At 37.1% G+C, this 26,803-nt stretch overlaps 1 protein-coding gene across 4 annotated transcripts in view; it reads left to right on the forward strand.

Annotated features, from left to right (window-relative positions):
• ZNF510 (zinc finger protein 510) overlaps window positions 1-20,599 on the forward strand; it is a 35,190-nt gene extending 14,591 nt beyond the window's left edge. For all 4 annotated transcript variants that reach the window (XM_040450193.1, XM_040450192.1, XM_040450195.1 and 1 more), the window contains exons 4-6: window positions 15,620-15,746; window positions 16,288-16,380; window positions 18,520-20,599. In XM_040450193.1, coding sequence (XP_040306127.1) covers window positions 15,620-15,746; window positions 16,288-16,380; window positions 18,520-20,132 — 1,833 coding nt within the window. In that variant the 3' untranslated portion in view covers window positions 20,133-20,599. The remainder of the gene's footprint in view (window positions 1-15,619; window positions 15,747-16,287; window positions 16,381-18,519) is intronic.
• Window positions 20,600-26,803: the final 6,204 nt, after the last annotated feature.

Below are 26,803 nucleotides of genomic sequence, written 5' to 3' on the forward strand. Positions count from 1 at the left end.
GATCTGTCCATTGCTGTAAGTGGGGTGTTGAAGTCCCCTACCATTATGGTATTATTATCAATGAGTTTCTTTATGTTTGTGATTGATTTACATATTTGAGTGCTTGCATGTTTGGACCATAAATGTTTACAATTGTTAGATCTTCGTGGTGGATAGACCCTTAATTTTGATATAATGCCCTTCTTCATCTCTTGTTACAGTCTTTATTTTAAAATCTAGATTGTCTGATATAAGTATGGCTGCTCAGGCTTTCTTTCGGTGACCATTAGCATGACAAATGGTTCTCCATCCCCTTACTTTCAATCTGAAGGTGTCTTTAGGTCTATATGTTTCTTGTAAACAGCATATAAATGGATCTTGTTTTCTTATCCATTCTGTTGCCCTCTGTCTTTTGATTGGAGCGTTTAGTTCATTGACGTTTAAATTTTTTTTTTTTCAACGTTTATTTATTTTTGGGACAGAGAGAGACAGAGCATGAACGGGGGAGGGGCAGAGAGAGAGGGAGACACAGAATCGGAAACAGGCTCCAGGCTCTGAGCCATCAGCCCAGAGCCCGACGACGCGGGGCTCGAACTCACGGATCGCGAGATCGTGACCTGGCTGAAGTCGGACGCTTTACCGACTGCGCCACCCAGGCGCCCCAGTTCATTGACGTTTAGAATGAGTACTAAAAGATAATGAATTTATTACCATTACATTGCCTGTAGAGTTGAAGTTTCTGGTGGTAGTGTCTGGTTGTTTCTACTCTTTTTTGCTTTTGGTCTTTTTGGTTTGTTTGTTTGGTTTTTTTTTTCATCTTTTCTTCCCTCAGAGTGGGGGAGGAACCCTTTGGGGGGAAGGTCGCGCCAAGCAATGGTTGGGTGCTGGTCTGCCCCCAGGAACGTTTGCAGGACCATGCTGCTGCAGATGCCCAGAGACTGTGGCTGGGTGCCAGTCTGACCCAGAAAAAGTTCCCACGATCATGTAGCCACAGCATTTCAGGGATTATGGTAAATCACAGCACACATCTGGCATCAGACTTCACCCTTAACATACTCGTTCCAACATCAGCAAAATGTTGTTCTCTGGGGTGTGCTGGGACCTTTGCCTGTGGGGAGGCCGCAGAGCTTCTACCAGATGTCCTCCCAGCATGGGAATTGCCTCTCCCTGTGTGGCCCGAGGACCCCTCAGACCTTGATGTCTGCTCCTGGGGATTGGCCCTTCCCACCAGAGCACCGCCAGGTATCAGAGCTGCAGCGTTTCAGACTCAGCACTCCCCCTGTTTATAGAGTCTTAATGGAATTTAAACCCTCTCCTTTCTCCTTTCTCTCTTGTTTGTTCAGTCCCTTGCAGCTGTTTCCACTCTTCCTCTTTTTCTCCAGCTGCTTTCAGGGGTGAGGGGGAGTGCTTCCCATACTCTTCCCCCACCCACCAACCCATCTCTGTCCTCTCTCAGCAAGCAAAAAAAGCTCCCTTCTGCAGCTCTCTCTCCCCCAGTTCACCTCTCCACACTGTGTACCTGCCGAGTTCTGTGATTTAAGTTGTCCAGATTGTTGTGTTAATCCTCAAATCAGTTTTCTAGGTGTGCAAGATGGTTTGCTGTTCATCTGGCTGCATTTCAGGGATGAGAGATGCAAAAAAACTTCCATGCTGCTCTGCCATCTTGGCCCCCTCCCTTGACTTTTTTTTTAAATAATGTTTTTTGATGAGCCAAGTTCTTAAATTTAATACAGTTCAGGATCAGTGTTTTCTTTAATGATAGTTCTTTGTGTGTCTGCTTGAAAGATTGTTCCCTTTTCCAGGAACACACGAATATTCTCCTATGTTCTTAGTAGATGCTTGATTATTTGAGCTTGATCCACCTGGAATTGTTTTTGTGTGTAGTTTAAGGTAAGTGTCAAGATTTATATTACTATATGGATATACAGTTGCACTACCACCGTTTGTTGAAAAGACCATCCTCTGTCCACTGAGTTGTAGCAAGGCCTCTGTTGTCAATCCAGTGACCACATATATATATATATGTAGATCTCTGTCTAGACTGTGTATTCTCTTCTTTTGATCCAATTATTTTTCTTTATCCTACTACTTCACAGTTATAATTATTATTGCATTACAGTAAGTTATGAAATATGGTAGTGTAAGGCCTTAAAGTTTTACTTCTTCAAAAAATTTATTGGCTAACTTAAGACCTTTGCATTTTCATAGAAATCTCATCTGTTTCCATAGCAAATCCTGCTGGGTAGTTTTTCAAAGTAGAGGTGAAGCCTTTGACATGTGTCATTAGATTTATTCCTATGTATTTTTTTCTATTTTGATACTATTATAAATAATACATTTTTTAAAATTTTATTTTCTAATTTATTATTGGTTTATTAAAATACAGTGGATTTTTAAATACTGATCTTATATCAAGGCATTTTGTTAAATTTACCTATTCTAGTAGCTTATTTGTAGATTCTTTTGGATTTTAAATATGCACAATCATGTCTTTTGCAAATAAAGACATTTTTACTTCCCTCCTTTCCAATCTTTATGTCTTTAATCTCTTTTTAAGCCTTATTGTCTTTCTAGTACAGTGTTGAATACAAATTATGATAATAGAAATCCTTTTGTTACACCTCAACTGAGGGAGGAGAAAGTATTCAATATTTCACTGTTGAGTCTGGGTTTAACAGTAGGATTTTTACACACACCCTTTGTTAGAGTAAGGAAGTTCTCTTTCTGTTTTTAGTTTCCTGAGAGTTTTTAATCATACATAGATATTAAATTAGTGAAATGCTTTTTCTACATCTAGTGAGATAATAATACAGTTTTCTTCCTTTATTCTGTTATAGGGATGAATTATATTGACTGATTGATTTATCAATGTTTAATCTTGGATTCCTGACATAATTCCTACCTGGTCATAAAATATTCTCCTTTAATATGTCTCTGGGTTCAGTTTGTTAGTATTTCAGTTAGTATTTTTGAATGTGCATTAATGGAGAGATAATTGGCCTGAAATTTTCATTTTATGTACTGTGTTGGTCAGGTTTTGGCATCAATATTATGCTCCTATAAAGTGAGTTGTGAAGTGAGTCCTTATTTTCGGTTCTCTGGAAGAGTTTAAGATTGCTGTTAATTCTTCCTTAAATGTTTGGGAAAATATACTGATACAGCAACATGGCCTTGGAGTTATTTGTAGCTGGTTTTTAATTATAAATTCAGTTTCTTTAATAGATATTAGAAAATCTAAATAATCCTATTTTTAGTGTCCTTTTTTTAGCTTTACGGACATATAATTCACATACCATACAATTCATACATTTCAAGTATACAATTCAGTGGGTTTATTTTTTTATTTTTGAAAATGTTTATTTATTTTGAGAGAAAGAGATCATGAGCAGGGGAGGGCAAAGTAAGAGTGATAGAGACAATCCCAAGCAGGTTCTACTCTGTCAGCATAGAGCCTGTCACAGTGCTCAATCTAAACAAACTGGGAGATCATGACCTGAGCTGAAATCAAGAGTTGGGATGCTTAACTGAGTGAGCCACCCAGGCTCCCATCAGTGTTGTTTGTTTTTTTTTTAAGTATATTCACTGTTGTGCACTCATCACCACAATCAATTTTTAGAGTATTTTCATCACCTAAAAAATTCTGTACCATAAGTTATCATCCCCCTATCCCAACATGCCCCACCCCAGCCAAAAGCAACCACTAATCCATGTTTTGTCTCTATAGATGTGTCTAGTGTGAACATTTTAAATAAATGAATTGTGTGATGTATGGACTTTGTGACTGTTTCTTTCACTTAGCATATTTTTAAAGTTTCAAGGTAAGGCTGTACCACATTTTGTTTATCCATTCAGCTGATGGACATTTGGATTGTTTCTATCTTTTGGCTGTTGTGAATACTGCTGCTATTAACATTCAAGACATATGTACATATGTACAAAATATATGTATACACACATATACATACAAGTTTTTGTGTGAACACCTGTTTTTCATTTCTTTCTAGAAATTTTTTAATGTTTTATTTATTTTTGAGAGAGAGAAAGAGAGCACAAGTTGGGGAAGGGCAGAGAGACAGACACCGAATCTAAAGCAGGCTCCAGGCTCTGAGCTGTCAGCAGAGCCTGATGTGGGGCTCAAACTCACAGACTGTGGGATCATGACCTGAGCACAAAGTCAGATGCTTAACCGACTGAGCCACCCAGGTGCCCCACCTGTTCTTCATTTCTTTGTGGAATAAATATAGAAGTGGAGTGACAAGGTTATATGTTAGCACTACATTTGTGTTATTCAGGAACTGCCAAGCTGTTTTCCACAACTATACCATTTTGCATTTACACTGACAGTGTATTAGGGTTCCAATTTCTCCATTGTCACCACTACTTATTATTTTCCTTTTCTTTTTTTAAATTATGGCCATCTTAGTGATTATGAAGTAGTATCTCACTGGAGTTTTTTGTTTGTTTGTTTTATTTTAGAGAGGGAGCATGAGCCAGGGAGAGAGAGAGAAAGACAGAATCCCAAGCAGTTTCCATGCTTAGTGTGAAGTCCATCACAGGGCTTAATCCCATGACCCTGGGATCATGATCTGAACCAAAATCAAGAGTCAAATGCTCTACCGACTGAGACACCCAGCTCCCCTTTATTGGAGTTTTAAGTTTTGATTTGCATTTTCCTGACAATAACATTGAGCATCTTTTCATGTGCTTATTGGCCATTTGTGTGTCTTCTTTAAGGAAATGTTTGTTCAAATTATTTGCCCATTTTTTAATTAGATTGTCCTTTAGTTCAGATATAAGAGTTCTTTATGTATTTTGGCTACTAGATGTTTATTAGGTATGTAATTTATAAATACTGCCTCCCATTCTGTGGATTTTCTTTTCACTATCTTGATAGTGTTCTTCAGTGAACAAGTTTTTAATTTTGATTTAAGTCCAGTTTATTTTTCTCAATTTTCTTGTGCTTTTGGTGTAATATTCAGGAAAGTATTGCCAAATCCAAGGTCATGAATGTTTACCCCTGACTTCTTCTAAGAGTTTCATAGCTTAAGCTCTTAGATTTAGGTCTTCACTCCTTTCTGGGGTAATTTTTGAATATGGTATCAGGACTCCAACTTCTTTCTTTTACATGTGGCTATCCTGTTTTGCCAGCATCATTTGTTGAAAAGACTCTTCTTTCTCTATTAAATGATCAATGCATGGGTTTATTTGTGGACTCTCAATTCTGTTGCATGGATCCATAAGTGTTTTTATGCCAGTACCACACTGTCTTAATTATTGTTTTTCATAGTTAAATTTTGAAATCTGGAAGTACAACTCCTCCAGCTTATTTCTTTTTCAAGTTTTTTTTTTGACTATTCAGGGTCCCTTGCAATTTCATATAAATTTTAGGATCAATATTTATGCAAGGGTTTTGACCCAGATGTCATTGAATGAAAAACAAAGCCATTGTGGTTTTGATACAGATGTCATTGAATCTGTAGATTGCTTTGGGAAGTATTGCCATCTTAACAATATTAAATCTTCCTGTGGTATATATATACAATGGAGTATTACTCGGCAATCAAAAAGAATGAAATCTTGCCGTTCACAACTGCGTGGATGGAACTAGATGGTATTATGCTAAGTGAAATTAGAGAAAGATAAATATCATATGACCTCACTCATATGAGGGCTTTAAGATACAAAACAGATGAACATAAGGGAAGGGAAGCAAAAATAATATAAAAACAGGGAGGGGGACAAAACATAAGAGACTCCCAAATATGGAGAACAAACAGAGGGTTACTGGAGGGGTCGTGGGAGGGGGGATGGGCTAAATGGGTAAGGGGCACTAAGGAATCTACTCCTGAAATCATTGTTGCACTATATGCTAACTGGCTTGGATGTAAATTAAAAATTAAATGTAATAAATAAATAAATAAATAAATAAATAAATAAATAAATAAAAACTTTTTAAAAAATTAAAATTTCTAATACATGAGCATAGGATGTTCTTCCATTTATTTAGATTAAAAAAAAATTTTTTAACGTTTATTTATTTTTGAGATAGAGAGAGACAGAGCATGAACAGGGGAGGGTCAGAGAGAGAGGGAGACACAGAATCCGAAACAGTCTCCAGGCTCTGAGCTGTCAGCACAGAGCCTGACGCAGGGCTCGAACTCTTGGACGGTGAGATCATGACCTGAGCTGAAGTCGGATGCTTAACCGACTGAGCCACTCAGGCGCCCCGATTTAGATTTTTTTAATACATTCAGCAAAATTTGCTAGTGTTGAGTGCACAAGTTGTGTACCTTCTTGGTTAAATTTATGCATATTTTATTTTTTATTCTCTTGTGAATGGAATTGCTTATTTTTTTTTATTGTTCATTGCTAGTGTATAGCAATACAATGGTTTTTGAGTTCATCTTAAATCCTGAAAATGTTCTGAATTTATTTTATAGGTCTAGTAGGTTTTTTTAATAGATTCTTTAGTGTTTATATTTTAAATACATCTATTTATACATTAGATCATGTGGTCTGTGATTACAGATGGTTTTATTTTTTCCCTTTCTAATTTTGAGGTCTTTCTTTTTATCTTGCCTATTTTCTCTGGCTAGAACTTCCAGTATAATAAATAGAATTGTTTAGGGGCGTTTGGGTGCCTCAGTTGGTTAAGCGTCCGAATTTAGCTCAGGTCGTGATCTCACGGTTCATGAGTTTGAGCCCCATGTCGGGCTCTGTGCTGACAGCTCAGAGCCTAGAGCCTACTTCAGATTCAGTGTCTCCCTCTCTCTCTGTCCTTCCCCTGCTCATGCTTTGTCTCTCTCAAAAATAAATACACATTAAAAAAAATTTTAGTAAAAAAAAAATAAATAGAATTGGTTACAGCAGACATCCTTGTCTTATTTTTCATTTTTGGAGGGAAACCTTATATTTTAGAATTGTGTTGATGTTAGCTGTGGGTTTATCATAAGTGCTTTTTTTTTTTCCAGTAAATTCTGCCTGCAGTGTGGGACTTGAACTCAAGACCCTGAGATCAAGAGTCGAATGCTCAATTGATTGAGCTAGCCAAGCCAGGTGCCCCATAAGTGCTTTTTATTTTGTTGAGGAAGTTCCTTTTTATTCCTGCTTGTTGAGTGTTTTTATCATGAAGTGATATTGGATTTTGTCAAATACTTTTTCTGCATCAACTGAGATGATCATGGTTTATTTCCTCCATTCTGTTACTGTAGTATGTTACATAGATTGATTTTCATTTGGTGAGCCATGTTTACATTTCTGGGATAATCCTTCTTGGTCATGGTGTATAGTAATCATTTTGATATATTGCTAGATTCTGTTTGCTAGTATTTTGTTGAAGAGTTTTACATCTGTATTCATAAAGGATATTTATCTTTAGTTTGTGAATTCTTAGTCTGACTTTAGTGTGAAGTAATTCATAGAATAACTTAGGAAATGTTCCCTCTTCTATTTCTGGAAGAGTTAGAGATAGATTTGTATTAATTCTTATATGTTTGATTGAACTTAATCAGTGAAGCCATCTGGTCCTGAGCTTTTCTTTATTGAGAGGTTTTTAATTTACCAATTCAGTCCTATCCTATGGATCTGTTCAGATTTTCTATTTCCTTTTGAGTCAGCTTTAATAGTTTGTATGTTTCTAGGAATTTGTCCTTTTCCTCTTGGTTATGTAATTTGTTGGTGTACAGTTGTTTATAGTACTCTCTGATAGTCCTTTTTGTTTCTGAAAGGTCAGTAGTAATGTCCCCCATTATTTCTGATTTTAGTAATTTGAGTATTCTTTTTTTTCTTGGTCTACCTAAAGGTTTATCAATTCTGTTGATTTTTCAAAGAACCACCTTTGTTTTGTTGATTCTATTGTTCTTCTGTTCTTTATTTTTTGTTTGCTCCAAACTTTATTATTTCTTTCCTTCTTAAGGTGTACACTTAGGTTATTGATTTGAGATTTCTTTTAAATGTAGGTGTTACAGCTATAAATTTCCCTGTAACCACTGCATTAGCTGTATCCCATGAGTTTTGGTGTATGCTGTGTTTTCATTTTGTCTCAGAGTATTTTGTAACTCCCTTGTGAGTATTCTTTGATATTTGGGGGTTTTTTTGAGTGTGTTGTTTCATTTTCACAGATTTTTTAATTTTCCAGTTTTCTCATTGATTTCTTGTTTCATTTTATTTTGGTCATAGGAGATATTTTATATGTTTTTAACCTTTAAAATGTATTGAGGGGCACCTAGGTGGCTCAGTTGGAAAAGCATCCAACTCTTGATTTTGGCTCAGATTACAGTTTTACAGTTTATTGAATCTAGACCTCCATCGAGATTCTCTCTCCTTCACTCTCTGCTCCTCCCCTGCTCATCCTCTCTTTCTCTTAAAACAAATATTTTAAAATGTATTGAGACTTGTTTTGTGGCCTAACATTTAATCTATACTGGAGAATGTTCCATATGTACTTGAGAAGAATGTGTATGCTGCCAGAGTTGGCCTGAGTGTCTTTGTAGATAACTATCTTTGTATCTGCCTTGGCCCAGTTGATATAGTGTTGTGTAAGTGTGTTTTTCCCATATTGGTCTTCTATCTAGTAGTTCTATTCATTATTAAAGTGAAACATTAAAATCTCCCAACTGTTATTGTTGAATTGTTTGTCTTTTTAATTCTGTCAGTATTTTGAAGCTCTGTTGTTAGGTATGTGTATGTTTATAATTGGCGTATTGTCTTCATGTGTTGACACTTTTACCATTAATAAATGTCCTTTTTCTCTCCTATTTTTGTCTGAAAGTCTATTTTGTCTAATCCTGTTTATAGGCAATCCAGGGCTCTGTTGGTTACTGATTACATAGTATATTTTTTACCAGTCTTACTTTCAAGCTATTGTGTCTTTAAGTGTAGTGTCTCTAGCAGATAGGATATAATTGGATAATGTTTGTTTTTTTTAATTTAATTTTTTTTTAATTTACATCCAAATTAGCATATAGTGCAACAATGATTTCAGGAGTAGATTCCTTAGTGCCCCTTACCCATTTAGCCCATCCCCTGTCCCATAACCCCTCCAGTAACCCTCTGTTTGTTCTTCATATTTATGAGTCTCTTATGTTTTGTCCCCCTCCCTGTTTTTATATTATTTTTGTTTCTCTTCCCTTATGTTCATCTGTTTTGTATCTTAAAGTCCTCATATGAGTGAAGTCCTTTGATATTTGTCTTTCTCTAATTTCACTTAGCATAATAGCCTCCAGTTCCATCCACATAGTTGCAAATGGCAAGATTTCATTCTTTTTGACTGCCGAGTAATACTCCATTGTGTGTGTGTGTGTATATATATATATATATATATATATATATACACCACCTCTTTATCCATTCATCCATGGATGGACACTTGGACTCTTTCCATACTTTAGCTATTGTTGATAGTGCTGCTATAAACATTGGGGTGCATGTGTCCCTTTGAAGCAGCACACCTGTATCCATCCCATGGATAAATACCTAGTAGTGCAGTTGCTGGGTTGTAGGGTAGTTCTATTTTTAATTTTTTGAGGAACCTCCATACTGTTTTCCATAATGGCTGCACCAGCTTGCATTCCCATGGATTATGTTTTTTAATCCATTCTGCCAGTCTCTGCCTTTTAATTCAAGTATTTAGCTACTAACATTTAATGTGATTACTGATAAGTAATCATCCATTGAGACATTTCTTTTCAGTCTGTGATTAAGTCTTTTTTGTTTCTCTGCTTCACCATTTTTTTTTTTACTTCTTTCATGTTGAATCAATATTTCCTAGTGTACCATTATAATTACTTTGTGTGCCTTTACTACATTTTTTCCTATTAATGGTTACCTCATTGATTACAATTAACATCTTATGACAGTCTTGTTCAGATGAATACCAATTTCAATAATCTATTAAAACTTTCTACCTTGTTGAATACAGTTAATAACTATGACAGTCTTGTTCAGATGAATACCAACTTAGTTTCAACAATACACTAAAACTCCTCTATAGTTCCAGCCCCTTCTGCTTTGTGGTTTTACTAAATTACAATTTTATGTATTATGTGTACATTGTGTGAGATTTCTAATTACTGCTTTAAGCAGTTGTCTTGAAATCATATAGGAGAAAAATAAATACAGCAAATACACTTACAGTGGCTTTTGTATTTTCACCTGTGTAGTTACTTCTACCTATATGGTTTTCTTTATTCATGTGGATTTGAGTTATAATCTAATGTATTCTCATTACAGCCTGAACGACTTCTCTATTAATAGTTCTTTTTTTTTTTTAATTTTTTTTTTCAACATTTATTTATTTTTGGGACAGAGAGAGACAGAGCATGAACGGGGGAGGGGCAGAGAGAGAGGGAGACACAGAATCGGAAACAGGCTCCAGGCTCTGAGCCATCAGCCCAGAGCCCGATGCGGGGCTCGAACTCAACGGACCGCGAGATCGTGACCTGGCTGAAGTCGGACGCTTAACCGACTGCGCCACCCAGGCGCCCCTATTAATAGTTCTAATATGGCATGTGTAATTTGACAGATTTTCCGAGTCCTTGTTTATCTGGGACTCGTAATTTCTTCTTCATTTTTGGTGAATGCCGTCTTGATTGATAGACTTTCCTTTCAGCACTTTAAATGTGTCATACCACTGCCTTCTGGTCTCTCTGGTTTCTGATGACACATCAACTGTGAATCATATTTGGGAATCTTTAGAAGTGATAAGTCACTTCCCTTTTGCTGCTTTCAAGATTTACCCTTTGTTTTTCTGCCCCTTCTGCTCTCCCCTTTTACTCCTCTCTTGTGGATGTTGCTATGTTTAAATGTTTGATTGTGTCCTACAGGTCCCACAAAAACTGAGGCTTTTTGTTCATTTTCCCTATTTTTACTGTCTTCAGATTGTATCAGCTCAGCAGGTTTATATTCAAATTGGCTGATTCTTCTGCATGCTCAGATCTCCCTTTGAGACCTCTAGGGAATTTTTTACTTCAGTTATTTTACTTTCATGTTTCAAATTTTCAAATTCTAAAATTTCAGAATTTTAGTTTACTTTTTCATTACATATCTATTATTTCTCTTTATTTATATTCTTTATTTGGTGAGACTTCATTACCATACTTTCTTTTGGTTCTTTAGGTGTGGTTTTCTTTAGTTATTTGTATATATTTGTATATATATATTTATTATTTGTATATATTTCTTTAGTTATTTGTATATATTTAAAACAGTTTATTGAAAGTCTTTGTCTAGTAAGTCCAGTGTCTGGACTTCCTCAGAGGCAGGTTTTACACTGTTTCATATATAGTTTAGGGTTTTCTTTTTTTCTGTGTATGAGCCATACTTTTTCATTTGTAGGTCTCAGATTTTTATTGAAAACCTGACATTTAACATATAATGCACCAGGGTGCCTGGGATGGCTCAGTCAGTGGAGTGTGGGATTCTTGATCTTGAGGTTGTGAGTTGGAGCTCCACGTTGGATTGAGAGAGTACTTAAAAAATAAAATCTTAGGGGCGCCTGGGTGGCTTAGGCGGTTAAGCATCCAACTCTTGATTTTAGCTCAGGTCATGGTCTCATGATTTGTGGGATCGAGCCCTGTGTTAGGCTCTGCACTGGAGCCTGTTTGGGATTTTCTGTCTCTCTTTTCTCTCTGCCCCTTCCCTGCTTACATGTGCACTCTCAAAATAAATAAGTAAAAACTTTAAAAATATATAAATAAGTAAAATCTTAAAATATGTATGTCATATATCACCTGAATATCACCAACCGCTGCTGCTATTATTTGTTTAGTGACTCTGTTGAACAGAATATTTACAACCTATATTCTTTGTCATATGTGGCCACTAAAGTCTCCACTCCATTAGCTAAATATCAGCAATTGCACAATGATTTCCTTAAATATTTGTAACCAGTAAGTCTCCAGTCTTTGCCAAGATGCTCTATATGTTGGGATATGCCTTCAACAGTAGCTTGATATTTTGTATTCACTTTCACTTTTCTTTCAGAGTCTCAAGGTTAATCAGAGGGAAATTTAGTACCTTCTCAGATATTTTCCTGAATATGCACATAGCCCAGAGGATGTGTGCCACCTTCTACATTCCCAGAGATATGTCTGAGCTTTTCAAAGCCCCTTCTGGATATACCATGTTCCAGCTTTTCCCTTTAAGCTTTTAATTAGACTATTTTCCTTAATTGTTATAAACTGCCTAAAGTAGCTGTGATGGTAAACAATATCCCTTTTTTTTTCATTAACTAATGTCATGTCCTCAGAGAAAATGCTGTTTGCAGTGTGTGAAGTTTAAGTCATGTCAAATGAAGATAGCCTTATGAGTGGAATGTTCCAAACAGGTCAAATAATGACAGTTCTCTGGAAGTGGGACTCATCTTCTAATTTAACCTCAGTCTTAGGCACTAAGAACTTGCATCTCACCATTTTATTACTTGGGAAAAATAGGGCATATGGGTCTGGGCAACATTTTGGTAGCGTCTGCCATTGCTCTTCCCTTACCACAAAAAGATACGATCAGTGGCCTCAAGGTGTGTGTTTTATTTACTTTTCCCTTACAGATTAAGTGTTCTGTAGTGGAAATAAGCAATATGGATCTGAGTGGATTTAAACAATAACTCTTTTCCCCCTATACTAGCCAGCATCACATGGGGCAGAAAGGGACTTCCTCTTAATTGTGCCCCAATCCTCTCTGTGACATATTGGGTTCCTGGAGAAAATCTCACAAAAAGGTACAAATCACACTATGTCTGTGACACACATCCCCAGGGACTTCACACTAACGTTATGCACATGGGTCTTTAGCAGGTTGTTAAATTTTTTCTACCTTTATCTTCCTATTATCTTATGTGAAGTTAGGTAGCATAAGGTCCAGTAAGCAAACAGGTGGGCTCTGATTCTCCCTACAGTGCTTATCTCTCTCCTCATTTCAAGCTATTTGTTATGCAATTTCATTTATCTGATGATTTTTTTTTAAATACCTTAATTTCCAACCTGCCCAGCTTGTTCTTGTTTTAAGGATGTTAATGCTGCTCTTTTCAGCTCTCTATATCTCTGAACTAAAAGCCAAAGTCAAACTATATGTTTGTAATCTTTTCTAATTTGGTGAGACTTACTGTTTTTATTTTTAATATACAAAATGCGCCAGAAAATATTTTGATTAGATTATCCTATATGTTTCAGTTACTTAAATTTGTTATTTATGTCATGTAAATCTTCTGTGTCAGTGGTCAACAAATTTTATCTGTAAATGTCACATAGTAGGCTTTGTGTGAGATAGGATCCCTAGAAATACTGAACTCTACAGTTGTAGGGCTATAGCAGCCATAGATAACATAACAAATGAACATGACTGTGTTCCAATAAATTTTTATTTACAAAATGAAAACAGGGGCACCTGGTGGCTTAGTCAGTTAAGCCTGTTGGGCTCAGGTCGTGATCTCACAGTTCATGAGTTCAAGCCCCACATCAGACTGTGCTTACAGCTGGAGCCTGCTTCAGATTTTGTGTCTCCCTCTCTCTCTGCCCCTCCCCTGTTCATGCTCTGTCTCTCTCAAAAATAAATAAAGATTAATTTTTTCTTTAAATGAAGAAAAACCGTGGGTCAGATTTTTCCTCTTGGCTGTTGCTGATCTCTTTCTAGATCTCTATTGTTTTGTTTTGTTTTTTTCTGCTTGCCCTCTGAGTTGAGAGTTGTGTTGAAATCACCAGTTATAATTATGGATCCCTCTATAACATTTCTGTTAACTTTTGTTTATACATAGTTGATTCTCCCTATTCTCAGTGGTTATTTTCTATAAAATCACTATGAGCACTGAATTAGCAAATACTGAATCATTGTTCCTAGGGGAAGTACAGGTTTAAGTTCCTGTGAGTTTCCAGTCACAACATTTTGGTCCACCATTCAATATGCAGTCTTATTTTATGTGTGTTTCTGTTTAAAAATACCTTATTTAATATATTGTTGATTCACGAGCAAGAACTAACAGCCATCTGCATGATAATTAATTCTCAAAGTTTATCTAACACACTTGGTTTCTCCCTAAGGCGTATCACAAACTTCCTGCTCTTGGGAACACTAGACCGCATTTCTGCATTATGCAGGGGTGGGGGAGCATTTTAAAAAGTGAAAACACTAAGAAAAAGCACAAAAATGCCAAGAATGCACTAAATAGACTGCAAAAAAAAATCTGTCAAAGCATTATCTTGTTCAGTTCCAGCTGGAAAAACATGTGCTGGGCACTCAAATTTTTTTAACCATTCTGCAAGTGTCCATAAATCCTGCAAAATCATAACTATTGAGGTTAGAAGTAAATTTTAGGTGAATTTGCAGATACAGAATCAGTGAATAATTAGGATTGACTGTATTTGGAAGCTGTGCTTTCAAATGCATACCAAATTATGATTATCTTCTGTTAAAAGGATCATAAATTGTTATTATGTTTTATCATACTTTCTTACCTTTATTTTTTTTCATGTTAAATTTTTTTTTTCAACGTTTATTTTTTGGGACAGAGAGAGACAGAGCATGAATGGGGGAGGGGCAGAGAGAGAGGGAGACACAGAATCGGAAGCAGGCTCCAGGCTCTGAGCCATCAGCCCAGAGCCCGACGCGGGGCTCGAACTCACGACCGCGAGATCGTGACCTGGCTGAAGTCGGACGCTTAACCGACTGCGCCACCCAGGCGCCCCGATTTTTTTTCATGTTAATATAACCATCCAACTTACTTTTGCCTCATAATTACGTGTATTTTTTTCCATTCTGTTATTTTCAATCTACAATATATCCCTCTCTATTAATTGGGGGGGAGGGGGTTGTTGTTTTTAAGCTGTTAATCTTTCCTTTAATTGGACTGGTTTAGCCCAATGGTTGGCAAACTTTGCCTCTAATGGGTCAGATAGTAAATGTTTTCACATTTTATAGTCCTAAGGTCTCTGATGGGAGTACTAGGCTCTGCTGTTACAGCACAAAAGTTACCATGAACAGTACAGAATGATTGGCTGTGTGTGTGGTTATGTTGCAATAAAAACTTATTTAAAAAAGTGGCAAGCTGGATTTGGCCACAGGTCATAATTTGCTGGCCCCTACTGTAGAATATACCCAGGGTAGTATATTGGGGTGTGGGATAAAAATTGGAGGAAATTTATCATTTGTGCTTTAAAAAATTTTAAGACAAAAGTTTTACTAATATACTTATTGATAGTACATGTGTAGAACTCATAAAAATACAAAAATTAAGTTAGGGGTGCCTGGCCGGCTCAGTCAGTTGAGCATCAACTCTTGAACGTTTTTACTAGTTGAGTAGTTCTGAAACAAACTTAAAATTATCAGGGTGCCTGGGTGGCTCAGTCAGTTAAGCATCTGACTCTTGATTTCAGCTCAGGTCATGATCTCATAGTTCATAGTTCAAGTCCCACATCAGGTTCTATGTTGACAGTGTTCTTAGGATTCTCTCTGTCTCCCTCCGTTTGAGCCCCTCCTCCCTCCCCCCCTTAAATAAACATTTCAAAAAATTAAAGTTAAAATTAGATTCAAAAAAGCGTCCTTTATATTCATTTTAAACTCTTTACAGTAAACATAAGAATGGTTTTTAGGGGTATTTTCTTTGTTACCTAATTATGAACACTTCACATTGAGCAGAAATGTACTGTTGCAGGCATCAGTGTCATTCAAGGACGTGACTGTGGAGTTCACCCAGGAGGAGTGGCAGCAAATAGGTCCAATTCAGAGGACCCTGTATAGAGATGTGATGCTGGAGAACTACAACAACCTGGTCTCAGTGGGTGAGCATATAAGTGTAACTTACCCTCATCACACCACATGGAAAGTATTTCCTTTTTTTTTTTTTTTTAATTTTTTTTTTCAACGTTTTTTATTTATTTTTGGGACAGAGAGAGACAGAGCATGAATGGGGGAGGGGCAGAGAGAGAGGGAGACACAGAATCGGAAACAGGCTCCAGGCTCCGAGCCATCAGCCCAGAGCCTGATGCGGGGCTCGAACTCACAGACCGCGAGATCGTGACCTGGCTGAAGTCGGACGCTTAACCGACTGCGCCACCCAGGCGCCCCAAGTATTTCCTTTTTATACACCAATACACATGAATACTTTATTTAGATTTTAATGTTATTTAAGCATTTCATTCAGGAATATAAAATTATTAGTTATGCCCTTTTGAAGATAAAAGGAGCGTTTTGTCAGCTCTCCATGATAAATCCAAACCAGGATCTTCAGGATGCAGCTCTTGAAGCTCTATCTTTTTTACACTTTTGGAGACTAAAAAGCTCATCATCTGTCCTAAGTACTCCATTGTTCCCTGTTTACAGGGAACTGCATTTTCAAACCAGCAGTAATCTTCAAATTGGAGCAAGGAGAGGAGCCTTGGTTCTTAGAAGAATTCTTAAACCAGAGCCACCAAGGTGAGTTACTGAGCACTAGCAGATAGAATTCTGTAGGGGTGGTTAGACTCCAGAAGGTCAGTTTGGTGATAAAAACCTTTCTATTTCAAGACTTTTCTTTTAGTCTCAAAGGTGCAAAAAGCACCAATCAAAAGAAAACGATTAATAAACTTGACTACTTTAAAATTGAGAACTTTGTTTATAAAAGATACCACTAAAAGGATGAGAAGACAAGCCACAGAGTAGCAGAATATGTATATAGTACAAGTAACCTAGAAAGGATAAGTATCCTGAAAATGTAAAAACTTCCGTAAGTCAACATAGGAAAAGGTGGCAACCCAACTAAAAAATAAGTGAAAGACTGAACAGGAACTTTCAAATGGCCATTATATCTTTGAAAATGTGTTCAGTCTCATTAGCTTTCATGGAGTGCAACATAAAATATAAAGTGTTATGAGAGATGTATGAGGTGACATTAACAAGTTTGGCAAAGCCAAGTCCTGATGAAGATGTGAAATATTAAAGAATCTTACTCACTAATGGAAAATGTAAATTGGTAAAACCACTGTGTTATCAGAAGGATGTTATCAAATCATGGTAAAGTTCTATATAACTTGTAACCAAGGAATTCCTTTCCTAACTGTATACCCTACAGAAAGGCTTGATTGTATTCTCTAGGATAAAGAAAACAGTATTTGTGGCAATATTGTTTGTTTTTGTTTAAAATTGGGTGCATCAGCAGTAGAATGAAAAAATAGTTGTATTCCTTAAGGGATAATTAGCTATATAATATTAAGCAAAAGAAACCAAACAATATAAGTATGCATGTATGGTTACATTTATGTAAATGTCAGAAATGCAAAACTCAATTAAATTTTTAGGAATTCATTTTTTGGTGGTAAAACTACAAAGAAAGCCAAGGAAACAATTATATAAATATTCGGAGAGTATGAACTCTTACGCATGAATAAGTTGTAACTGGGCAGAGACAAATAGGGATTTTTGCAGAGCCATTTTGGGTTCTGTTTCTTGACCTGGTTTCTAATTACACCAGTGTTCACTCGGTACTGTTAAATTGCACATATAAGTTTTATGCAGATGTAAATCATGTTTCATACTTAAGAGAGTGAAGAGATGAACCAAAAATAAATGATATTTACAACTCATAAAAGCCTCAAAGGAAGAGCATCTAGAATTCATAAATGATTTGGAGCTTTCTTAAGTGCCATCTCTGCAGTAAGGCCTTCCATGATACTCCATTTAAAATTGCACCCCTTGGAATACCTGGCTGGTTCAGTCAATAGAGCATGTGACTCTTGATCTCGGGGTCCAGAGTTCAAGCCCCACACTGGCCACAGAGCGTACATACTTGCATACATATATAAAATATACCCCTCACATCAGATTGAAATGTGGAAAATTAGGATGAGGTGATCAGGTACACTTATTCAACTTTGATAAAGGTACCACAGCAGGAATTGAGCAGTGAATCTAATTTAGTTGCAAAAATGGATTTTTCTTTCATCTTTTTTCACTTGTTTGTATTTCCATAACTTATAAGATGGTTAGAGTCTGAGCTATAAACTTCTTAATCATAAGGAATCTTGTACTCAATTTTAATTTGATGTTGAAGGATTTAATGAAAATAAGGGATATCAAATTGGAAGCATAGACTCTTGAGTATTTTACCAGTATGGCCTCTAATAGTGTAGGGCTATATAATATACTTCCTCAAAGCAAACTCTTCTTCTGTCGGGCCTAGCCCATCAGTGTTCATTATCTCCTAATTTTTTTGTTACTTAATTAATACTAATTTTTTTTGTACTTAAGTTTATATAGTCCAGTTGGGTTCATCCCATTATCTGATTTTCCTGCTCCCTAAAATAACCACTCCTGTAAAAGTCTATTCAATTTTATCATTCTCCACCTTGGTAGAAAAATCCAATTTATTACAACCCAAATAAAGATATGTATTTATTACTAGTTTCCTCTCTCATTTTCACTGTATTGTTTTTTAAAGCAGAGTGAAGATATACACACAAATAAATTATTTAATCTTAAAAAAAACAAAAAGTGAAATATAATATAAGCTATATGTCTGTGTCCCAGCCATAAGAAATGTAAGATTTATAAGATGTTTTCAATTTATCTCCATTTTAGAAGATTACAGAGATGATTACCTGATCAAGAGGAACAAGAAAATCAAAGACAACCACTTTCAGGAAGTAATATCCATTGATAATAAACTATTGACTGGAGAGGAAGAGGAAATTTTGGGAAAACAGTTTAATCTGCACATAGCTCCTATTTCAACAAAAATGTCCTGTAAATATGACTCATGGGGAGTAAATTTGCAAAATATTTCCCAATTTATCATTAATAATAGAAACTATTCAACAAAAAAACCAGATTGCTGTAGTGTATGTAAAAATTTGTCTTTCAAAATTAAGTTTGAGAGAAATCACACTGGAGAGAAGTTATATGAATATAATAGAAGTGGGGAAGCTTTCAGTTATAAGGAAAATCCTCCTGAGAGTCAAAAGTGTCAAACGTTGGAGCAAGCTTTTAAATATAATGAAATTGGAAAAACCATCTATGATGAGGCTGCCTGTGTTACACATAAGAATATTCACACAGGAGAAAAATCCTATAAAAATGATGGATTTAGGGGAAAAAATGAAAAAACAACTGTCTTTAACTATAAAACAACTGGGACAGGGGAGAAATACCCTCATCTTAACCAATGTGGGAAATCCTTCTGTGAGAAGTCAGCTCTCAAGGAATACAATAAATTCAACATGGCTGTGAAACATGAATGTAATGCAAGTGGGAATAATTTCTACAGGAAGTCATACTTCACTCAACCTCAGATACCTGTCACAGAAGAGAACTCATTAGTATGTAATGACAGAAGACAAACTGGGGATAAATCCTTTGAATATCATGAAGATAGGAAATCCTACCACATATCAGCCCACAAAGTACGACAGCGAAGTCACTCTGAAGTAAAACCCTATAAGTGTAATGAATGTGGTAAATCTTTCTTTCAAAAAGGACATCTCATTCAACATCAGAGAACTCACACAGGAGAGAAACCATTTGAATGTAATGAATGTGGAAAAACCTTCTCCCAGAAGTCACACCTCAGTACACATCAGAGAATTCACAGAGCAGAAAAACCCTATAAGTGTAATGAATGTGGGAAAACATTTGTCCAGAAGTCAACCCTCAGGGGACATCAGAGAATTCATACAGGAGAGAAGCCTTATAAATGTAGTGAATGTGGGAAAACTTTTGTTCAAAAGTCAACCCTCAGAGATCATCACAGAATTCACACAGGAGAGAAATCCTTTCAGTGTAATGAATGTGGGAAAACTTTTGGTCAGAAGTCAAACCTCAGAATACATCAGAGAACACATAGTGGTGAGAAAACATATCAGTGTAACGAATGTGAAAAATCGTTCTGGCGAAAAGACCATCTCATTCAACATCAGAAAACACACACAGGAGAGAAACCTTTTAAATGTAATGAATGTGGGAAAACTTTTGCCCGGACATCAACCCTTAGAGTGCATCAAAGAATTCATACTGGGGAGAAACCATTTAAATGTAATGAATGTGGGAAAAAATTTGTCCGGAAGGCAATCCTTAATGATCATCAGAGAATTCATACAGGAGAGAAACCTTTTCAGTGTAATAAATGTGGGAAAACTTTTGGCCAGAAATCAAACCTCAGAATACATCAGAGAATTCACAGTGGTGAAATCTTATAAATGTAATGAATTTGGAACATTGTCTAAGAAGTCAACCCTAAATATTTACCAGAGAATTCAGGGAGGGAGGGAAATCCTGTTGATATAATAACTGTGGAAAATCATTGTGGCTGAAAGACCAATCCATTTGACTCCAGAAAATCCACACAAGAGAGGAACCACATACATATGAATGTAGGAAAACCTTTATCCAAAAAGCAACCTTGAATATATATCAGAGAATGCACACAGGCTGATACTCCTTTCAAGATACTATGGAAAGCCCTCTTGAAAGAAGCCATGCCTTTTAAGATAACTCACACATAATTGTCTGGGTCTCCCTTTCCTCCAAATAGGGCTGGTGGACTTTGAATGTTCATGTTGTATGCCGTATCTAGTTCTGACAAAAGACCTCCCTGACAAACTACAGGGATACTGTCAGAATAAAACAGAGATGACCCAAGACAACCTTGGGTATCATGCTTCAACATGGCACAGCTTTTTTTTTTTTTTTTTTAATTTTTTTTTCAACGTTTATTTATTTTTGGGACAGGGAGAGACAGAGCATGAACGGGGGAGGGTCAGAGAGAGAGGGAGACAGAGAATCGGAAACAGGCTCCAGGCTCTGAGCCATCAGCCCAGAGCCTGACGCGGGGCTCGAACTTACGGACCGCAAGATCGTGACCTGGCTGAAGTCGGACGCTTAACCGACTGCGCCACCCAGGCGAACATGGCACAGCTTTTATAAGATAAAAGGGTGCCTGGAATATGTGGAACAAAATTCTCATTCCCATCTTTACCATTTGAACATTTTATAATTAAGAAGTAAGCTTTTGTTCTATTAAGCTCTTAAATGTTTAGGTCTATTTGCTTTTGAACATAATTTAGCCATCCCTCTGCTGGGGAGGTAGAAAACTATTTGAGTAAGCCAAGCTTATGTCAGCCAGCGGGTATAACACTTATTAAAGTTTGGTGTTGGGAGGAGTCTCTCAAAGATCATCAGAGAATTCATTAAAAAAAAAAATCACCTTCTTTCAGTGTAATGAAATAAATAATACACCTGTAACAGGGCTTTCAATGAACCAAAAGGTTGAAAGGTTTTTTGGTTAAAATATGAGTATACCTCATGCAACTAAAGTAAATGTGGCTTGTTTAATGTCATGAAGCCACTCTCCTTCCACACTTCCTTTTACCTCCATATACCCCAACATTCGCTTCTTTAGGGGAGAGAAATTTTCCTGTCTCCAAAGGGGACACAAGGCCATTGACACCCACCCAAGTATTTGGGGGAACTTTGAGGGAGGAAAGGGGTCCAAACTTTTCTGGATCTATGAGATACAAGTGCCCAAGTCAACATCTTATCAATTTCCATGGGATTAGAGGGTATCTAGATTTAGAAAATGTTGTTAGGGCAGGGTTTACAGTAGGGAAGGGAAATGAATTTGATCTTGGAAAAAAGGAGGCCCTTTAGGCCAGTACAGTATACTGGGATTATTTCTAAAGTATAGTAGGAATGTGTTCTATGCTATACTTCCCCTTCCCATAACTCAGAGGAGATTCTCCTAGTCAGGAAAAGATGTGTGTAAAGAAGATAACTTTGAGGCCTCACAGCCCTTAATGACTACTTTGGGCTTCAAGTCTCTGTGACTTGTCATTCTGTTGATTGGAATTTCTAGCAAAAGGAGATGCCCTTGGGGTGGGGGAGAAGAGTTATTTGACTTGATACCCTAATGAGGCTATGAAGTATACCTCTTTTGTAAAGCAGCCATTAGCTTACTCTTGGGCTCTTTTACACCTAACTCTGACTTGATATTCCAATTTTAGGGTGTCATCTTGGACTTAACTGGCTAATAAGATGTAAAGTACTCAGGCCTCATACCTGTGTAAAATGCACATGGTATATTTAAGAATACAGCTGTCCTGGTCCCAGAAGTATCTCAGCTGTACATGAGGTGATAGCAGCTATCCCTTACAGAGGAAATTTATCCCCCACTCTGCTGCATGAAGCAAAGCTACTGGCTCAGTAGGGCCCTCAGTTCATAGAGGTTACTCTAATTGGGCCTGGTTCACTGAAAGGCTAGTGAGAACCACTTGGGCACTGTGACTAGTCAACCTTATTGCCATTAATGCAGACCTAAAAATTGATGTGGCTGATCCTCTCAAGGGGCAGGACACAAGGATGTTCTTAACTCTAGCAGATATTCCCTTTGATACAACTTCTGGCATTTTTATTTTGGGTTCTTACTGTGCCTAGCTGCTTGACACACCGGCAGTAAAACGGCAGACTGACAAAAACACCCCTTTTTGGTGCTGAACTGTAGGGAAAAGTCATAGCTGCTGACATCTGGGTTGTTAGACTAGGTGCTTTTGGTAAGTGACTATTCTATGGTAATACCGAGTGGAACCAAGCTGCTGAGTAAGACTTCACTACCCTGATTGCCAGCATTGCTACCTGGATCCATCATCATACTGATAGAGCAAAATATTCACCATTTTAACTGCATACAAAGTAAAGGTCTCTATATGTCCAGTGCTTCCTTTTATGTCATTTGACCTAATACAATTTTTTCTTTTGTATTAATATCCAATGCTCCACATACGATATGATAATTCACCCCTTTCCTAATGATTTTAAATCTGTTCATATTCTAAATTGCCATTTGTAAAGATATTGCACAGAGCTGCTCATGACCCATTCCCTGCATTCTGTTATACTAGCAACATATCCACCTTTTGGGATCAGGGCTACCGTATACCTCATATGAGCCAAAATATTCCTTTTCTAGCCTGATACTGAATTTTTGCACTGAAGAGTATTTGAATCAAGAAAAGGAAAATATGTCCTAGGACTACAGAAATGGAACATCAGACGCGATTAAATTATTACTCTAGAGCTGCCAATGGCCTTGTAAAGATGCATCTGCAAAAAGAGAAGATAGTATCTAGTTAGTGCTATATTCCCTAAAAATAATCAAGAGATTATTGTTCACTCTGCTTTTATAATAGTTGGTAATAAAAAGAGTCCTTCTTTCTTAGTTTCTTAAGTTTCAGTTTCTTAAGATATTTAGAATCATCTCCTTTATACCCTTTTTTATATATAATCTTTTAGAATTGTGATTGGATTTGCTATTAAGTTCAAGATCATCTACCCATTAGGATGAAATAAGTCCACCCAGGTAGTCTGAGTCACTCATTGGGAGTACAGGTGACAAAGTCCCATGATTGGACACTTAGGCTTTACCTGCTGTCCCCTTGCTGGGGTAGGCCCACAGGACAACTCCCTGTATAATACATTATTAACTGGAGACATGGTCTGTGCTATAGCCATGAATGCTTCTTTCTCCCTACTTGGCTAATGACCTTTCCAGGTCATGGGCTTTTATTCCAACATGGATGCCACATCTAGAGACCCTGGAAGAGTCAATTTTCTGTCTGCCTGCCTATTAAGGACCTTTATGCTAATTTTAAAAAGCCTCCATTGAGGGCAGGAATTTTTATGTTTTGTTCATAATGTGTATCTCAAGCAACTGAAACAGACGCTCTACATATTGCTCACTCAGAAATACTTCCTGAAGGTGAAATTATCAAAGTGAAATCTGAATATATTTTCGTTTGATGCTGCAAATGATCTTCTGTGATTATTCATAATTTATTATAAATAGTTAAGGAAAACTATTGCTATAAGCTCCACTCAAAGACTCTTCTGTTCTGGATATTTTCTAAAGTTGATAAAAGAAACGTGTTATTAATGTTCAGAAGTGTACAGTTCTTCAAATATTTGTCACCCAAAGTAAGATTTATTTTCAGTAAACTAGAATTCCCAATTCAAAATTATGCCTACATATCAGTTTTTATTAGCATTGTAGAGTGCAGGCATTTTTTTTTTTACCTCTTTTGTTTGTTTTTAGCTTTGCTTCTGCTAATTCAAGCAATTTTGCAAAACAATAGTGATAGTAAATCAGATTTTCAAGATCCAACCAGAAGAAAAAGGAACTGGTTCTTGGGGTCATCCCTTTACTCCATTGTGCCAGTAGTTCCACTCGTTTTTAATTTCCAAATAATTCTCTTGGCAGCTCCAAAAAGAAGTATTTTCTCAGGTTCAAGGATCTACTGAGAGAGGTGTCTGATGCCAAAAGAAGGGGCATAACACTTGTTCTGAGCTGCCTCCATATTTGTCTTTCCTTGCCAGGTGTGTAATACTTTTTCTTCCTCACATTAAAGGTTCCTTGGAACTCCAGAAGAAATAATACATCATGCCTTTTTATGAGGGCAGCTTCACACTATAATGAGGGAGAAACAAATTTATTTTCTTCTTAGAGACAGCACAATCTCCAAGTACCATTAGCTTGCCTGGCCAACTGGCTATTTTAATGATCTTTCAGTATTCTAAAAAACTGACTTCCAGGGGCCCGTGACTGGCTCACTTCATAGAACATGGGACTCTTCATCTCAGTCATGAGTGCAAGTCCTGCATTGGGCATGGAGCCTACTTAACAACAGGCCAAATCCCAGAACAGTATAATTAGCTTAACTACCAGATGATTGACTCTTATACATAATTAAAATAAGCTAAGAAACTAATTTGCCTTGCCTGACCTGTGCCAATTCCACTTCTCAATATATGCTGCAAACTTAATGTTCAAACAAAACTTGTGTACAAATGTCATAACAGCACTATTCACAATAGCCAGAATATGGAAATAATCTAAATTTCCATCAACAGATGACTGGATAAATAAAATATGGCATATTTGTAAACTACAATATAATTCAGCCATAAAAAGGAATGAAGTATTGATATATACTATAATAGAGATAAACCTTGAAACATGCTCAACTGAAAAAGCAAAACACTAAATAAAGATAACACTTCACAGCAAAGAATATTTCCAGGGTAAAATGTGCATTACAGTAGACTCTATCCACTAAGAATACAACAACCCTGTGTGCAAGAAACAGCAGAACATCCACATACAGGAAGCAAAAGCTGAGAGAACTGAAAGGAGAAATAGACCAATCTAGAATAGTTGACAAATTCAACATCCCTCTCTTAGTTGATAGCACTACTAAATAGGAAATCAGCAAGGATATAAAAAACATAAGACCTTGGCAAACACCCAATGCTGTGCTTCTACAGATCCATCCCTCCGATGGGTCTGCCTCCCTCCCAGTGCCACAGGGCCCCTCCCGAAGCGGACCACCAAAGGCAAAAGGAGCTGAGCCTGACCCTCCCGCCCCTGTGCACCTTGCGGATCCACCCTGGCTAATATGCCAGATCCCAACGAAGCAGTACCACAAGACTGGCAGTGTGCAAGTAGCCCAGAGGTCACACCACTCCACAGTGAGTCCTGCCCCTGGGAGAAGGGAAGATAAGGTACACACCAGTCTGACCGTGGCCCCAGCGGTGGGCTAGGGGCAGACATCAGGTCTGGCTGCAGCCCTGCCCACCAATGCAAGTTACTCCAGACAGCGCAGAGGAAGAGCCCTTCAGTTCCCCGCCACTCCAGGGACTATCCAAAATGACAAAACGGAGGAATTCTCCTCAAAAGAAACTCCAGGAAGTAGCGACAGCTAATAAACTGATCAAAAACGATTTAAGCAATATAGCAGAAAATGAATTTAAAATAATAGTCATAAAATTAATCGTTGGGCTTGAAAAAAGTATAGAGGACAGCAGAGAATCTATTATTACAGATATCAAGGGACTAAGAAACAGTCAGGAGGAGTTAAAAAATGCTATAAATGAGCCGCAAAATAAAATGGAGGCAACCACAGCTCAGATTGAAGAGGCAGGGGAGAGAATAGGTGAATTAGAAGATCAAATTATGGAAAAAGAAGAAGCTGAGAAAAAGAGATTAAAAAGTCCAGGAGTATGAGGGGAGATTCAGAGAATTAAGTGACATAATTAAGCAAAATAATGTACGTATAATTGGTATTCCAGAGGAGGAAGAGAGAGGGAAAGGTGCTGAAGGTGTACTTGAAGAAATCATAGCTGAGAACTTCCCTGATCTGGGGAAGGAAAAAGGCATTGAAATCCAAGAGGCACAGAAAACTCCCTTCAGACGTAACTTGAATTGATCTTCTGCACGACATATAGTGAAACTGGCAAAATACAAGGATAAAGAGAGAATTCTGAAAGCAGCTAGGGATAAACGTGCTCTAACATATAAAGGGAGACCGATAAGACTCCTGACTGATCTGTCTACTGAAACTTGGCAGGCCAGAAAGGAATGGTAGGAAATCTTCAATGTGATGAAGAGAAAAAATATGCAGCCGAGAATCCTCTATTCAGCAAGTCTGTCATTTAGAATAGAAGGAGAGATAAAGGTCTTCCCAAACAAACAAAAACTGAAGGAATTCGTCACCACTAAACCAGCCCTACAAGAGATCCTAAAGGGGATCCTGTGAGACAAAGTACCAGAGACATTGCTACAAGCATGAAACCTACAGACATCACAATGACTATAAACCCATATCTTTAAATAATAACACTGAATGTAAATGGACTAAATGCGCCAACCAAAAGACATACGGTATCAGAATGGATAAAAAAACAAGACACATCTATTTGCTGACTACAAGAGACTCATTTTAGACCTGAAGACACCTTCAGATTGAAAGTGAGGGGATGGAGAATGATCTATCATGCTACTGGAAGTCAAAAGGAACCAGGAGTAGCCATTCTTACATCA

This window comes from Herpailurus yagouaroundi, unplaced genomic scaffold (genome assembly GCF_014898765.1).
Source record: "Herpailurus yagouaroundi ecotype Mexico unplaced genomic scaffold, PumYag 201, whole genome shotgun sequence".
Taxonomy (NCBI): Eukaryota; Metazoa; Chordata; class Mammalia; order Carnivora; family Felidae; genus Herpailurus; species Herpailurus yagouaroundi.